This window comes from Camelus bactrianus, chromosome 2 (assembly GCF_048773025.1).
Source record: "Camelus bactrianus isolate YW-2024 breed Bactrian camel chromosome 2, ASM4877302v1, whole genome shotgun sequence".
Taxonomy (NCBI): Eukaryota; Metazoa; Chordata; class Mammalia; order Artiodactyla; family Camelidae; genus Camelus; species Camelus bactrianus.
The window spans coordinates 25,253,145-25,271,790 of record NC_133540.1 but is presented as its reverse complement, the minus strand read 5'-3'; the positions used below and the strand labels follow the sequence as shown (position 1 = coordinate 25,271,790).

The window sequence follows — 18,646 nt, the reverse complement described above, 5'->3', positions numbered from 1 at the left end:
TCCAAAAAAAGAACACTTCTTTCCTACCTTCCTTGCAATCATGTTTATTTTCATGCAGCACGAATCCATTACGGCACTGACACATGTAGCTTCCCATTGTGTTGACACACTCATGTTGACACCCGCCATTATCCTTAGAGCACTCATCTTTGTCTAGCAAAGAGATAATGCCATAGATTAGTAAGTAGCTTTAAAAACAAAGGATGTCAAAGGAGACTCATTTAGTTTTGGTTAACACTGGCAAAGGGTAAGCTTAGTCACAGCTTTCCCTTTTCCAAAATAAAACACCCCACCCCCCAAAATAAGTATCGTGTCTTAGTTCTACCCACTCCTTGTTTAGCTTGGAGCCTTGTGCCATGAATTGATTTTCCAAGATCATTTGCACTAGGATGACGGCATGTAGTCTTCACTCCTATGCTGGAAAAGTTTTGAGTAGGACAGAGGAAATGAAAGAATATTTTCCCAAATACTTCTAACCACTTATTGCCAATTTTTAAAAATAAATTAAAAATTGTGAGTAGTTTGAATAAACACAAGAAACGGCATTTAAGTGGAGGGAAATCTTTCACTATATTAACCATGGCATATAGACAGACACCAAACAAGGTTCTAAGATCTGTGTGTAACCACTTTTAAAAAAATCACTCAGTATGAATACTGTAGTTGATTTTTTCATTAACTTTGCATTTATGCTTAGCATTAATGAATCTGGGCATTTTATAATATACCAAGACAGAAAAAGGCATCATTAGACTATCCTAAAGAAGAAACCTAATTTATATATTTTAAACTAATCTACTCCAGCAGTTTATTAATAAGTAATTCCCTAAAAGAGCTTTTAGTGTGCTAGCAGTAAAAGTTAGAATAGGATTTAAGAGCTTTAAGAAATAGCCAACAAATTTACTGCAGGGAAAAAAAAGCCCCACTATATTAGCAGGCAGTCAATCAGTGAGAGACGTCAGTCACCATATTATGTCACTCAACTGTCATTCCATGACTGGCTTGTCCATTAAAGTTGAATCTGACCTCTGCTCCTGACACAGACATATGATGACACATCACTCAGACCTTCATCACTCCCACAGCACAGAGAACAAAAAGGACACATGGCAGTCCATCAGAGGTTAGGCTGAATTCAAAATTTACAGTCAACTGATTTTTCTAGCTAGAATTTGTGAGTTCATGGTGGGACACAAATAGCAAATTCTATTTTTGCTTTTTTGGTAAATCAATATTCCCTCTATGGAGATAAGTTTAAGAAAGACATTTTTTTTTTTTAAATCCAAGAATCTGATAGGAATTTTAAAGGATGCAAGTGTTTTTCCCATTTTGGAGACATAACATGACAGAGCACATAATTCTTCTGGAATATATTCATGCACTGGCAATATCAAAATATTGCAAATATGTACAGGCAGTCCCAAAGCTCTAAAGAACATATCAGCATCAATATATTTGCGATTGGTTTGTTCTCACCTGCCCTCAACACTTCCATCACATTCTTAATACTTAATATGGAGACTAAACAAAACAAACAAACCAAAAACCAAAAAAAAAAAAAAAACCAAAAAATAAAAACAAAACAAGCATAGATAAAAGAAAATTATTTTATAGAGAATTTTAAATTAATTTTAGAGAAATTTATAGTAATTAGGAAGTCTCATTACCATAAATGTATCAACAGTGAAAATTACAGACGATGAGCTGTGAATGACTTTTGCAGAATGGGTGATTGATGAACACCACTTCCTACTACCATGCTGTCAGCTACTTCCATTTCCTAATTCAGACAGTCAAGCAGTACATGATTCAAATGTATTATTTCATTGCACCTTTCCAGAGGCTCTTTACTTAATATGCTTTGGAAACATACTTCCTCATGAGTTGATATAGAAATATTCTTCATCATTATTAAATGAAAGAGCCAATTAAAAAATTTCTGGTGCTAGAATTTCTTACCCCAAAATAGACACATATTTCTATGCAAATGTTTATATAATGATTGTTTGGTGAACTCAAAACCTGATATAGTGAACTTTGGTTGTACTATAGGTCAACCAGATATCTGAGAACTGGTTGGAAATCTAAGAATTGTAAGCAAACTAGTTTAGAGAAGGTGAGTTCACATTTGCTGTGAACTAATAAACAGGTTGCTCAGTGACAGACCTATCAGGGCAGTGAATGTCTGAGTCACCCTTTTGTTTGGATCTGTTTACACTGCTGTACATGAGCGCTATAAAAACGTTAAAGAAAAACATGAACATAAGTTAATATTGCTGATTTTTAAAATCCGTAATCATTTTATAATGCAAATTCCAAAACCTAAAATATTTCTAACATTTAAACTTCATTTTAGCAGAAATCTCAAGTTACCAGGTTATGTTTCTAAGAATAATTATTTTCTTTGGATTTGATAGAACATAATCTGACTAGTGGTAACGGTAAATAAAGTGAAATAAAGTTGAAAATGAAGCCATTCATACTTGAATAGTAGTTTTTTTGTAGCCAATTATTCATCCTTCTATTGTGCTGGAAAAATAATACTTTAAAAATAATTTTTAGAGGAAGAACAAGAAAATGAGGAGGAGGAGGAGAAGGAAGATTTTTATATAGTCATTATTGTCTAAGAATCTATTATTTTTCAGTTTCACAGTTGATTAACGTTTCCTGTCTTCATTCCTACATCTAACATTACCTAATATAATCAATGTCAAATGAAAATTGAGAATTATTAAATACACTGCTAGACTATATGCATAGGCTAATTGAAAGCTTAGCTAAAATTCAAAATTGGACAAGTCAAAACAGTAACTAGAAGCAGAAAAGTCATCATGCCCAGGAAAGTAGCAAGTAAAACTGTGCCTGCATGTGCCAAGTAGTCAATATGAAAAGAGAAAATTTCAGTAAACATTGAAATACTTGAAATTATGCAGACTTTTTACATCATGCAGACAAAGAAAGCTATTTATTTAACTTAATATTTTAAGTTGTCTAGGGAGTAGTGAATACAGTGTAGTTATTTTAAAATACATGCTTGGATAAAGGTAAAAAAAAAACTATTCTAATTAAAGTGAATGCAATTTCAGATTATCTATGTTGATGAGAAATAGCAAGATCGTAAAAGACGAATTCCACAAATATATTCTGGACTTGTTATTATGAAAGGTCATCACACTTGGGAAAAAATTATAGCAAACATGATTGCTTTCACTTTCTTTCCTTTTCTCCTCTTAGGACACGAACTACAAATATTTTGAACAATGAAAATCCAAAGAAAGAGAGAAGGAAGGAGGATGAAGAGTTACAAAATTTTCTCAGAATGTCTGCATAAATAATTCAACAATTGAGAATTCTATCAATGATTTATTTGAAATTTTCTAGCATTTTCATACTGTGGGCATGGATTTTTAAAAACAGATTTTGTTAGTAAGAGAAACAAATGTTTTATTGAGTAGAAATAAAAACATTTAATTTTTGCAGATGGAAATTAGCCTCCTTCTTTGGAATGGGCATATCTGATTTCCATTCCTTCATGTGAGATGAAGGAAAGGTCCATTATTAGGGGAAAAGGAGGTGGCATTTTCCCATCAGAGGCCTGCAGAGGATCTCTGAGGCTATCAGAGGCCATCAGTCTATGAATAATACATACTGGACAGAACTGAAGTGGCAACCTGTATCAAGTTCTTGCAAGATTCAAAAATAAAAATTTTCTCTTTGCAGTAAGCTTCCTTGTCTGTAGGAAAAAGAAGTAAAGGTTCCACGCACCGGAACAGAAACATTTATGAACAGACATACATACAATAAATGCTCAAATATAAAATAAACAGACCACGCACCGCCATGCACACACACATACGCCCCATGCATGTGAGCACGCATACAAGGTTTCAACCCAAAACTGTTGAAAAAATAATCACCTTCCAAAGGGCGCTGATAAGCTCTACTGAATGTTATGACACAGACAATTTGCTCTTTCCAAAATATGCAAATATTTAAATATCATTAATCATGAAACTTGGAATAGGATTCAGAATCATAGGACAGTTTTAATTGTGTTACTGTTTGAAATTAATCACACTACTATTTAAAGTTTTGTTAAAATAATATCAAGTTGAGCTAAAAACATCCATGACCATTCCATGAGAGAAATGGCGTACAGGGCGAGCAACGTAAGAAATGTCTGTAAATAATGAAAGGTGGGTAAGACGAGGAGGAGGTCAGCTGAAACCACCTGAATTTCAAGGTAAAAAAACTGCACAAATGATTTTACCTGACTTCTGTATTTGTTACAGACAGAAATTAACTGGGAGTCAAGAAATCTGGGTTTTACTGCATTTCTGTGACTGTACCAGTCCCTGGGTCCATCAGGGAACGATCACATTACCGTTAAGTCACCCGTGAGGGAGACTGTCATTAAAGAGGTTTATCCTTCAAATCCTCTTTTCTGGCAACTGCAGAAGTCATCACTGAGGCCACCACCATGGGGCTGCCTCAAGGTGGACCGTCTATGCACAGTTCTCACTGCCTGAAGTCATCTGTCACATTATTCCCAAATAATGAACACTGCAGTTCGACTGTTCCACGCACGTCAAGTTTCCCAAATGCAGCTGGTTTTACATATGTAAAATCCTACTAGTATTTCCTTTAAGTTTAATCCATTTTAAGAAAAATAAGTTTGTTCTGAGTAGAATACAGTTAACTTTGTTTAATCACTTAAAATTAGTAAACTATATCATGTATACCTGTGAAGATTTGCATACTTCTGTTCAAATACAACATCATATAAAATGAAGTTTGGCTTGACTATCATATAAAGTAATTATTGTTAATCTAAAAACTAACTTCCTTCAGTCAAAGAAAATAACAGTAATATATTGTTGGACCACATATCTTTTAGAATATGCTATGCCATTATGTTCTAAATTACCTAGTAAGTTTGACACATAATTTTGTATCATGTCCAAATAGCTTTACTTTGATGTCTTAATTTCCTTATTTGCTTTGATATTATTTCATTATACTACATGATGCTGACTCGTGTAGAGGAGCTGTGGATTTTCTGCTGTATAAACCAATAACTTCTAGATTTTAAGCTATAGCACTTTTCATGGTCAATTTAAGACATTAAATAAGAATTTATATATGATATTTTCTTACTTTGATGAACATGGAAGTGACAGAAATTGATATTAATTATTCTCCTAATAAGTTCTGAGAGTCATTCTTCCAATTCCTTTTCTTAGGTCTATAAAGTACTTATTTAAATTCAGAGGCTATGTGCAAAAGTAATTAAAATCTCAATATGATTATTTCATTATGTAATTATATTTTTAAAAATAATGCTATTGCTTGTTTCACTGTATTCATTAAAAACCTAAATATATTTCCTTGTTTTTTTTCCTTCCTTGATGCATCACTTAACTGCAAGAAATCTAGAATTTATTTTTAGGTAGTTTTCCTTTCCAAGTAATATGGAATCATCGAAAATAAATACTGTTTTTTTTTAATTGAATTCCTTGATAATAGTTCTTGGAAGAAGTATGTAGAAAAATAGTTAAATGTTATTTTTCTCGTTATGTTTTCATATATTCAAAACCACTTCTAAAATTTTTAGAACACTGGTTGCAAACAAAGCCACTTAAGAGTAAGTCTCATAAAATATTTCTGGATTACCACACACAATCTAGCAAACATTTGCCAAATTTTCTGTAAGATATTATAAACTAACTATAAAAATAAAAATTATAAAATTTAACTCAATTCAAAACACTTGTATTAACATTTATTAACTAATTAATAAATAGATAAATTTAAAAATTTCTTCATTCTCAGAGATCAAAGTCTATTAGGTAATGTTTTCAAATCTAGAAAATATTTGGGGTAACAGGTAGAAATATGATACGTTTTTCTTCTAAAGCTATTTTTATATTTAAATTAGATGAAAACTGAGAAAATTGGAGAAAAACTACACTGCACTCTCTTTCCACCTTAACACAACATTCTTGGCATTTTTATATAGCCACTTTCAGATTTGTCCCACCCACATGCTTAGCTGAATGCACAGATAACTTTATACCTGGATTTTCATTAATATTTTACCATATACTACATTTTTACACCATGAAATCATTAAACCATCTTTATGGTGTGAAGGGTCCACACAGTGAATTTGAATGTTATTTCAAATTTCTGTCACTCTCATAGTGTATTGAAAATCTTTCTTTCAGATTTTGAAATATTTCTTAATGAAAGAGTCCCAAGAATGGAATTTCTGAGGCAAATAGAATAGCCATTGTAATAACTCTTAATTCCTATGCTAAATTTATTTCTAAAGAGTTTGTCACAATAAACTCAGTAATGTGTTTTACCAATTCCCCTGAGTGAATTTTAACATAAAAAATCCTGCAATTTTGTTTGTGAAATATTCCCACGATGTACATGCCTACTTCCCAATAAATATGATGAATTATTTGACTTTTAACACATGATTATATATTATGCTTAAAGCATTATTAGAGCTCTAAAATAATATTTTATTTTATTTTTTCTAAAACAATATTTTAAATGTGAATAGAACCTATACACTAAAATGGGTGATCTTTTGTAAATTATGATTTGATAAGATGATCATAATCAGGACATTCAATAATCTTGCCCTCTCTCTGTTGTACCACACCAGCTCTGTTGCACAAATATGTTTTTATCTCTCCTTTTTCTGAGCAAACATCTTCCTCACTAACAGAAACTCTCAAGAGCTTAAATGTGAAATAGATCTAATTACTTATCTGGGTCTACAGTATTTTAAACGTGAATTTGAAAAACTGCCAAGACTTTTCAATGAATCAAAAAGAAAACACTGAAAGTTTATACTTAATTATCTTGGACTTTACAAAATAACAATCTAATAAAGAAGTGAAAAGTGTATCTGTTGTTTTCCAGGTCCCAAATATGTTGAGTGTAACTTGTAACTAACACCATTTGCAAAGAGCATGATCAGCTCTTATGGTTAAAACACACTAAGACAAACAGGTTTAAATGCTTTGTGACACTGAGCAGTTTACTTAACCTCTCAGTGGCTTCATCTGTCAAATGAATATAACAATAAGAATATTACAGCTTTAATTTGATTTGTTAAAGTTAATGTATGCATAATATGTTCTCAGGATGACAGCTACAGTAAGAAAGTTTAGGGGGTCAATTTTCCCTTGAACTTCATTGTTCAGTTTACTTAATTACATTTCAGTATTATTGTCTTAAAGACGCAGACAAATAACCTGTCTCTGCAATTTGGAAATCTTTGCCCGAACAGAAATAGCAGAGAATGAATTTCAAATATTTTAGGTAACTTTAAATTTAAGCATACTTTGTCACCAGTATATGTAGCATGCATCTTTTTAAAATCAAATTAAATGAATAACTAAAAGATTCTAACTATTAATATTATGATAAAATTTACATAACTTATAATTTCAATTTTTAAAATAAATAGGTGCTTCTAAGATGAGAAGCCTTATCTCTAACCACTGGATCACCTAAAATTTGTAAAATACATGAAATTTATAGAATATAAAGTCTAAGAAAGTCTTCCTTTCACTGAAATAGAATATTAAAATTCTACTTTAAATAATAAATCTTAAATGAACGTCTGAGAATAATTTTTACTTTTTGTTTTTATTTTTTATTATTTACCTATTTATTTTTATTGAAGTATAGTTGATCTACAATGCTATGTTATTTGAAGTGCACAACATTGTGCCTCAATATTTTTATAGACTGGCTATACTCCCTCTGCTGCACATTACATCCTTGTAGCTTATTTATTTTATATATAGTAGTTTGTGCTTCTCGGTCCCCTCACCCTCACTGGTCCCTCCCCCTTCTCTCTCCCCACTGATAACCACTAGTTTGTTTACTATATTAGAGAATTTTTAAAAGACAATTAAACCTGAGGGACGGAATGAGAACAAGGGAGCCAAAATTCATTGGATTTGGAATGTACTTTCATATATGACTTAGACCTCAATGGAACTTGTGAACCATTAACTTCAATTACCCTGAACGCCCCAAACAAACCCTGGGCATTGTAAATCTCATTAATTTTAAACACATGGGGACTGGAATAAATGGACTTTGAATTAACTCAATCCAAACTACCTAATATTAAAACATAATTGGAATTCAGTTGCTTTAAATTGCTTGCCAGTGTGAAAGGCAGAACAGATTGCTATACTAAGGCTTATTATAATTTTATCTATTTTTGCAATTTCAGAATAATATTTTTTAGAGGCACAATTTTGAAATTGGGAAAATAAGGGAATTTCACTGATGTTTCTATCTATTTTCTTAACATTTAGGGGCCTTTAAACAAATTTCACCTCTTTAAGAGGGAATTTTTACCATGAGTTGTTTCAACTAAACATGAAATTCCAACAAACACATGTCAACTGCTAACTATATCTGATAATATATTGTTTTTAGTAAAATTATAATTTTCACATTTCTAGGTTTCTTGTTGCAATTATTTCTATAGTGATGAGGTAAAGTATGATTTTAATAGCTACCTAATAAGAATGAAAATATGATAAGAAGAAGAATAAGAACCATGTTGTTAAGCAGTAAGAATAAAAAATAGATTGCTAAAATGGGAACACATATTCCAAGAACAAAAAGAAATTACTTTGAAAAAGTCTGGTATCACTATGCCCATCCTCTTATAAAGAGTAAAGTCATTGTATGAAAATATTACCATAATAATTTTGTTATTTTTTACTAGCCTTTGAAATATTTGGCTAGAATTTATCTGATTCAAGTTTTTGACAGCTGCATTTCATTAAGGACCTTATTATTAATATCCTAACTTTAAGTAGAAAATTGTTAAAACTAGGATAAATGTTCATGCATTCTATGCACCTCCAAGTTAATTTACAAAAAACCATAAAGAATCGATAGCATACAATTTAAGCCAATCCACCTTGAAAATCCATAATATACATGTGCAGCAGGAGAAAATCAATACCTGAGAAGAAATGTGCTTTGAAGCCCTTCTTGGATACGGTATTGTCAGATTTGAATTCGATTCTCATATTGTTGACCTGGGATGTGATCACTTCGGGCACTTCAGCACCACAAAATCTGCCATGCAGTTTAGACTCAGAAGAAAGACCACTCCAAATTTCGACATAATCGTATTTGCAAACCTAGAAACAAACATGGTTACTGTAATCACCAGATCTGAAAACATCAGATGACAGACATTTATTTTTGAAAAATTTATCATGTTTTTCTCTCTCTACTCCTGTGTTAGTCAAACTGGGCTTAACAGGTAAAGACAAAAATCAAGAAAAGTGTCCAAATATGAAGCAGACAGCATGAGAGTATATATCCAAGAGATGTGTATACAAATATATGCTTATATATGTGTATTTACAGCAGCCATCTTTTCCAAAAAATACAGAGTTAAGGAAAACTGAGATGAATATTTGTTTAACAATGCATATGACTGAACTCTGGGCATGATGTGTACTTTGCAGTATGTCAACTCAAATGACTGGTTCTGTGATATTGATCAGGTGATAAATAAACTAAATTTTGCCGGAAAAATGGAATACTTTTTCTTTCTACTTGGATAGGATAACGTTACCAAGACTGAAGTTGTTTGATATTTACTTTCCTTTTGGATGTCAATATAATGAATAAGACAATGATGTTATAACTTAACCCAGTATTCTGTAAATCAAGATTTTGCTCATGCGTTTACTTAAAAAAAAAAATTAAAAAACTAAGACTTCAAACTGTGAAAATACACAGAATTTTGTTAACAGCCTTCCATACAGTAACCTCATCATAAGTGTAAAGAATTCCAGGATACGTTATAGAGTTTGTACAGACTCCTTCCATGAATAAAGACTGCTACCATGAGGAAAAGGCTTTCAAACACAATGCTCCACTCATTTAAAACCATCTAGCTCCCTTCCTCCTATATATAAACTTCTACCCTTCTTAGGAACATCTATCGATTAGTGAATCAAAAAGTCATTTCTGGATTTCCAGTCAAGATAGCAGAGTACTAGGACCACGAGCTTGCCTCTCCTCGTGACTACAACAAAACCACAGCTGCCTGCTTTTACAATCATCAAAAAAAAAAAAAAAAAGACTGGACCCTAGCAAAAAAGATCTTCAACTGGAAACATAAAGAGGGAACCACAGCAGGACAGTAGGAGGGGTGTGCTCATGATATAATCGGGCCCTACACCCCCCTGGGCGGGTAACCCACAAGCTGAAGGCTAATTAAATCACAGAGGCCCTTCCATAAGAGTGAGAGTTCTAAGCACCATGTCAGGCTCCCCAGCCTGGAGTTCCAGGACTGGGAGGAGGAGACCTCAGGACATCTGGTTTTGAAGCCCAGTGCAGCTTAACTCCAGCAGCCCCATGGGTCAGGGGGAAACAGAGACTTCAGTCTCTTGGGAAGTGAACATAAAATCTCACATGCACCAGGTCCAAGGGAAAAGCAGTGATTTCATAGGAACCTGGGCCAGACCTACCTGCTGGCTTTGGAGAGTCTCCTGGGGAGGTAGGAGATGGCTGCGGCTCACCCAGGGGACATAAAAGCTGGTGGTAGACATTCCAAAAGAGGCTGTTCATCTATGTGAACTTTCCTGGAGGCTGACATTTTGATTGGATCATTAGCACCAAGACCCAGCCCCATACAATGGCCCTAGGCTTAAGTGCTGAGAAGCCTCAGGCCAAATAACATCCTGGGTGAGAACACAGCCCCACCCATCAGCAGACTTCCTGAGTCACAGACTCCTCTAGACAAGGCCCTACTCACCAGAGGGCCAGGAACAAGCTTCACCCAGCAGTGGGCAGGCACCTACTTACTCCTCCTGCCAGGAAACCTGCACAAGCCTCTAGTCCAGCCTTGTCCACCAGAGGGTAGACACCAGAAATAAGAAAACAACAATCCCAAAGTCTGTGGAAGGAATCCACAGACACAGGCCAGACTCTACCCTGGGACTGGCTGGAACTTGGCCCTTGAGTGACAAGGGAGGCGTGTACTGCTGAGACTTACAGGATGTCTCCCACAGAGGAGAAACGTAACTAACATGCCTAAAGATACAAACAGAAAGACAGACAATATGAGACAGCAGAGGAATATCTCCCAGACCAAGGCACAAAATAAAATACCAGAAGAGGAAATAAGTGATGAAAAGACAGGCAATTTATCTGAGAAAGAGTTTAAAGTAATCGCCAAGATGATGGGAGAACTCAAAGGAGCACAGATGTACAGAGTGAAGTTTCTAGCAAAGAACTGGAAAATATACAGAATATCCAAACAGAGTTGAAGAATAAAATCACTGAAATGAGTATATTTATCTTTTTTAATTAACGTTTTTGTTTTTCTCAGATATATGCCCAGGAGTGGACTTGCTGGGCCATATGGTGTTTCTATCTTTAGATTTTTTGAGAAACCTCCATATTGCTTTCCATAGTGGCTGCACCAACTTACATTCCCACCAATGGGGTACAAGGGTTCTCCCTTCTCCACACCCTTGCCAACATTTGTTATTTGTGTTCTTCTTGATGATGGCCATTCTGACATGTATGAGATGATATCACACTGTGATTTGCACTTTCCTGATATTGGTGATGTTGAGCAACTTTTCATGTTCCTGTTGGCCATCTGCATTTCCTCTTTTAGAAAAATATCTATTCAGTTCTTCTGCCCATATTTTAAATACATTGTTTGTTTGTTTGCTTTTTAATTGAAGTACAGTTTATTTTTTTTTAAAAAGTCATTTCTGACACAACTAATAGCTTTAGGGAAACTGAGGAAGTAGAAGCCATTCAATGCTTAGCTCACCTTATGTCACAGAGCTATCAGGAAGATTCCTATTTTCAAAAAGTGTAGCTCATAGGAAAGCTTTTCTAAGATTACTATGAAAATATTTTCTTCATTTTAATATTCCCCCAAATTTCAGATAATTATTAAAGAAAAATGATGTGTCATGTGGGTAACATATGTTAGAAATATAAATTATAGTTTTTCCCATCATAAAACTTACACATGATGTAAAGAAGATCTCAAAAGGTCTGTTGAGCTCTAAACTTCTACAATTCTTTGAAATACAAGTTCATGACACTTCAGACTTGAATTTCCTTTAAGGAAACACAAAAGTCTGCAACATCTTTTTACCTCAAAGCCATTGATAAGAGATGAAAAAAGGCACAGAAGTGCCTTGACTACTACAAGCAGAATTTTCAAAAATTAATTAAAAAGAAAGAAGAAAAAGTAGGAGGGAGGAAAAAGAAGCATAGATACATACACAAAGATCAAATTATGGTATAAAACCCACAAATATTACCAACATTATTGCCCAGACACAATACATTATATTTCTGTTCTCTCACTTCTTTGCAAGTATTCAACAGATATATATCAAATAAAAAATCATTTTTAGAAGGAAATTTTATCATATTAGAAGTTTTGAATCTTGTTCATTTTAAAATAAACACAGAACAAAAGTTGTTGGGGGAAAGAACGTGGGAGAAAAGAGAAAAACAAAAGAAAGTAGGAAAAGCTGAAAACAAACATTTGATACATTTTCTCTGGGCTTAAACCAGTGTTGACCAAGACACATACACGACAGAAAACTGGATCTTTATTACGGCAAATTGTATTTTGTAAAAGAAAGACAGTGTCAACTAAACGCATCTTTTACTGAGGTTAAGAAATTAATCTTTACTTGTAAACCATGAGCACATTCATAGTGAAAAACTACTTATATAGTGAAAATATACCCATTTTCACAAGTAAAATATACCAGGTTCTCCCGAACAGGTAATTTTGTTATGACTTAACAAGTGAATTTTGGTTAGTTTTTTCTAGAAAAGTCTACGTGACATGACCCTAATATTTTCATAGTGCTTTAATACATGAGGAAAATGCTGTATGTTCATACACTAAATAAAAAACTCTCCCTGAGGAATTTTCAATCGCCCAGAAACAGTCTAAAATATCACTCATTGCCAACAGGAATTATAAGCAGTTGCAGAAATGAGAAACAGAGCAAAGAAAGACTACAGCATCTATACGATTGTACTCCTGAAATGTATCTTCCTTCTCTCCCTCCCTCCCTCCCTCCTTCCTTCCATCTATCCATCCTTCCTTCCTTCCTCTCTCTGTCTCTCTCTTTCTTTTTTTCTTTTGAGTTTACCAGACTGCCTTTAGGGATTCCCGAAACACAACATAAAAAATTGCACTTATTATTCACACTTACTTCATTGCCCTCCAATTCAAAAAACTCAAACTTCATAGAAATTCTGTACTGTGTTGGTGCGACCACTTGCCACACACAGTGTTTGTTGGGCGGGTACTCTTTGGGCCAGCCTGGAGTGGTTATGGTGCCATTCAGTTTCGTAAGAAGTCCGCCACAAGCCGCTAGAAAGAAAGAAAAAGCTTTCTCTAAATAAAGTCATCCCCTTCTAAGCACCTTTCCATTGATAATCAAACATCCCAGCATTAAATTTCAACTCTCTTCTGGACTTTTCAAAATCTAGAAAGTTGCAGTCTCTCTTCCTTAGTCTTCAGGACAACTATTTTAATCATCTCATCTCATTTATAAAGGATTATTTTGTAGCTTTGGACCCAAACAAATGACGGCTGCACGACAACATTTTAGATCACTTTAAAGTAGACAAGCAATAGAAAGAAAACTGGGGGTCAGTTTTCTTATCTTTCAAATGTGTGTAATAATATCTGCTCCACATGGTGGTTGTGAAAATTAGTAAAACGATTTATGTAAAGCACAATATAGTATGATGTAGTAAGATTAAAATCAGAAGTTTAGTTCCTCAAACTCTCTTTTCCAAGACAAGCAACTCTTGGAAAGAGTTATTTGAGCTAGTAGGCAAGATAAACCATAGGAAATAGAGCATGTTTGTTATTCCAAATACTCCATTTAACAACTGGTTTTCTTCCCCTTTAAAAGATGTGCTATTGACTATACTTCAATTAAAAAAAAAGTACTATTTATTTTACCTCTCTTTCCTATTATTGATAGTGAAATCAGCAAAATTAGGGTATTCAAAAGCAAGTTAAATGAAAAGAACACATATTGTACACAGTTCCTAATCAATTCCTAGGGAGTCAAGGCTGAGCTAAATAACTGGTCTCTTTAATTGCCTTTGTGTATATATGGATATGTATGTAAATGTGTGTATGTATGTCAACTAATATAAATATTACCATATTTATGAATATACTTAAAAAACTCTACCTATACTTTTATGTTTTGGGTAAATTTTTAAAATGCAAACTATTTATTTTTAGGAGTCCCACAGAAATAACAGCCACATTGCTTTATTATTATCTGGTTTACAATGTCTTCTGTTTTGAAGGAATTGCATTTTCTTCACAACTGTGTGCATTTTATTCCAGTAGAGGAGGGAGGCAGAAAGAGAGAATGAGACTACACAAAAGAAAGAAATGGGCAGGGGTTTTGGGCAGGGAACATCACGTGCAAAGCCAGCGCTACCTTCGCAGGTCCTTTTGTCAGGTCCCAGCTCGTAACCAGGCTCACATGAGCACTGGTAACTGCCCAGTGTGTTCACACAACGCTGCTCGCACCCTCCACGGTCAGGCTTGGCACACTCGTCTTCCTCTATAAATGTGGCGACAATTAGAGAACAACTAGAATATTTTGTTTTTATAGATTAATGTGTAGTTTTTTGGAAAACATGATGTTTAATAGCTCTGAATGAAACTAAGACAACTGATTTTTTTCAACAAAGGAGCAGGAACAATTTGCAAGCCCTTGATGGATGAAATACAAGAATCCATGTCATTGCAATCTAAGAATTGTTTAAGAACCAGAAAGACTGGGCCAACTGAAGATACCCTTATCTCAGACACAGCATATGTTTTTTCCTGAACTTCATGGCAAAGAGGATTATTAAAACTTAGAGATTTTTTTTCTGAATGGAATAAAAAACTTACAGAAAAAACATAGATTCGCCTGTTCATTTCATAGTATAGTTTGCTAGGTAGTCTAAAAAGTGCTTTTAAAGAAATAATCTTTATTTAAAAAATAGATAATGGTGACTGAAAACTAAAAAGAAAGAAAACTCAGAAACTTACTGGACCTCTTTAAATTTAAAGTATTCAGTGCTTTTTATATAGACATATTGATCCAGAAAATATAATCATCTTATATTTTTATAAACACACATACTATTTAAATTGTATATGAAAACATGAAATAGACATATGAAACATGTATACTATTTTAAAAAACATACATAACCAGGTACTCCATAATCTTACTCTTTAGGAATAACCTATTGTGAGTTAGGAAAATAGCAAAGAATATTCTCTGGAGAAATTTTGCATTATCAAAACACTAAGCATTTTGATAACCAAATATATAAACATCACATTAGAGACTCTTATAGCATGTTTCTTCTAATGTAAAACATAGAGAAGATTTAAATGAACATTTTAATGAATACTTTGAATACATATAGTAAAAGCGCCAAATTCTCTGCCTTTCAATTCATATAATGAAAATCTAAGTAATGTTCAGGGGAAATCTATTAGATTGTTGCTCTTCGAATAATAAAAATGTCTAGATATTAGTCACACTGAAATCTGACATACACAACTGAAAAACAAACAAACAAACAAACAAAAAACAGATGGCAGAATACCCTAATGGCGTACCTACCCTGTGCTACAAAGCTCCAAATTTCACTATTTACTGATAATCTTTTCCATCAAAATATCTTTATAAACATACTTCACCGTTCAATATTACTTTACTCTAGTTCTTCCCTAATTCACAGCTAAATACCACATTTATCTTTGACAAAGAAAAGCTTACACTTTACATTATTTCAAAATACCTTTAAAAAAGTTGGCAGCAAATCCTGCCTTGTTCACAGTTCCGTCAGAAACAAACTTCATCCACAAGGTGTTGGAGGTAGATCTGATATCTTCAGGCTTATCATAACCACAAAAACGCCCTATCAAAGGGCTATTTTCACTGGTTCCATCTCGAACTTCTAGGTAGTCATAGGCGCAGTTATCATGCCTTTCAATCTGCAACAGTAAAACTGTGTGAAGATCTACCTCATTAATAGATAAAACAATATCTACAGAAAAAGCATTTTGCATTCTCAGTGCCACAGTACTGACATGGCCATATAACAAATTACTTACACCCAATGAGAGCATTTCTGATGAGTGTGCCTGGTAATACCTACACTTTCTGTGAATAAAGGTTGTATTAATCTGTTAGACAGAGAGAAAAAAAATCTATGAAAAAGTGCAGCCACATGCTTTAAGATCAACAGAAGTTAACTGCCTTAAAAAAAATACGAGGAATAATTCTTTGGAAACTAGAATTCAAGAAAATTCAGACTTAAAATTATCATTAGGTATCTGGACTAGATACACTATTTCATCATAGTTCACCCACAGAGCCAGAATTTTATTAATAGAGAAGCTGAACTAGAAATATTGCACTGTTTTAGGTTATACATCTCTTTTGAAGGAAAATCTGATAACATGGGATTACATTTTTTCCCTAGTCTATGAAATTCTTTATCCGTAGTTAGCAGAGCTGTGTGTGGAAAGACTAGTCCATTGCAGAACCAGTACTGGCTGTCCCCGCTCAGGGTAACAGGGCTTGTTTAGATGAACCCTTTTACCTTAACACATTCCTCTCAACCTGTGCAGCCTGGAACTCAATCTCTTTCCTAAACAGCTAAATGCAAATTTTAGCTCAGACTACTGGTCTATAAAACTGTATAACGAAGTGCATGTTCACAGACCTGTGTTTTAGCCCTGAACTTCTACAAACAACAAACCAAAATTTACAAACTGTTTTAAAAATTGTAAGACCATTTCTAAATAAATTCTTGCTTTTTAGTTTTCATAGAAAATGGGCACTAACCCTGAAGTCTTAATAGAGTCAATTACTTATTAGGTATTTGAAGCCAGAAAGCACTGTCATCTATAATTAATCAGCCATGCACAGTATCACATCTTGTCAAACATCACTCAACATACAACTCACTAATTTACAAAATTCTCCTAGTTCAAAAAGAATGTCAAGAAACACATTCATCCCATGAACTAAAACCTATATGCCTGAAACTGCTGGTATTGTTGGTTGAAGATCCCTTTCCTGATTTGTGAATATATTAACAGTGATAGTCTTCAAATTAAGATGAACAGAAAAAATAGATTTTGAAGCAGATTTGATTAGAACTAAGGACTGCCTTTGCTGCTGCCCTTTTCCCAATCACAAATCAGGATTCACTCATTCCTTCAACAAATGTTCACGGCCTGTTCCCTGCTGGGCATCCCTCTCCCCTCTCACTGCTAAGTACGTGTCGCTCAGCCAAATAACAAAGAACCTCACCCTCCCGGAGCTTATCCTGGTGGGTAGAGAGCAAAGGAACAATAAACAGGGTAAATAATAATCATAAAGTACAAGAAAGCAATACATTCTATGGAAAAATACAAGATGAAACAAGACAGGAAGGATGAGAAGTGGATGCAGGGAGTGGAGGTTGCAATTTTAAATTATACTATCCATACAAGCTCACTGTGACTCATACAAATGGGGTTTTTTCCCCTTAAAATGTATTCTCTTTGTCTGTGGAATTATGGGAAAGAATAGGAAAATATTTAACACTAAAAATATCTCATTTTAAAAGCATGTTTAAACAGGGAGATGAGAGAGTTAGCAGTTCCATTAGTAATGACGTGTCACCGGGGAGGACAAGGGCAATCTGACCAGCTAGAGACATGCCTTCTTCTCTCAGTCTTTAATATACTCCCTTCAAAATCAGGGGTCTCTATAAATATGAGAACATTTCCAGATGACCAAATTCTATTCTCTGGTCAAGGGGACATATAACATCTAAAACTCTTAGGGTACAGAGCTTGGTAAAAGAATAAGCAAATAAGCAAAGCTGAACTGATGACAGGAGTGTAGGGAAAATAACCAAAGGGCTCAGTCAGCCGACGTTTCTTCAGCTGCTTGAGCAGCACAGAATGAACTGATCCCAACTCATGAATCACACTGGGAGAGGCAGGAGAGGCTAAGTTCAAAGAGGAAAGAAAGTGAGAACACACAATAAAGAAAGAAGATGCTTGCCGTAGAGGGTCAATTAATAAAATAAAATCACAGTGCTTCATATTGGAAGCCATACCAGGTAAAAAAATAAGAAGGTTAATTTGAAAGGCTTTAAATGACTATTTTGAAGAAATTACTGCTTTAAAAAAATTACAGTAAGAAGAGAACAAGATACAGACTATTGAAAAAAATTACATTTCTTCAGTGATTAAAGAGAAATAGGATAATGGACATTTCCCTGTTTATAAAACTTACTCTGTCCCTTTGACAGTTATAGAATAGATCTCTTTACATTTTAATGTATAGCATAGTCACTGCTTACTCAGTAAAATTAGAGGTTCAAATATTTTATGTGACAAACAAAGTGTAAATAGCTCATGGGTAAATGCATAAAAATGACCAATTTTAGGGTTAATTCCACCAGTACCTATGTATGAATTACCTATTACTTACATATTAAGTATTATGCACGTGGTATTAGGGGTAACACAATGGAAATATAC

At 33.9% G+C, this 18,646-nt stretch overlaps 1 protein-coding gene across 2 annotated transcripts in view; it reads right to left on the bottom strand.

Annotated features, from left to right (window-relative positions):
- Positions 1-18,646, bottom strand: part of TLL1 (tolloid like 1) — a 183,383-nt gene that overhangs the window by 29,508 nt on the left and 135,229 nt on the right. For both annotated transcript variants that reach the window (XM_074377000.1, XM_045505533.2), the window contains 5 exons: positions 15,901-16,096; positions 14,535-14,660; positions 13,278-13,438; positions 9,017-9,197; positions 28-153 (listed from right to left, as the gene is read on the bottom strand). In XM_074377000.1, the coding sequence (XP_074233101.1) occupies positions 28-153; positions 9,017-9,197; positions 13,278-13,438; positions 14,535-14,660; positions 15,901-16,096 (790 nt within the window). The remainder of the gene's footprint in view (positions 1-27; positions 154-9,016; positions 9,198-13,277; positions 13,439-14,534; positions 14,661-15,900; positions 16,097-18,646) is intronic.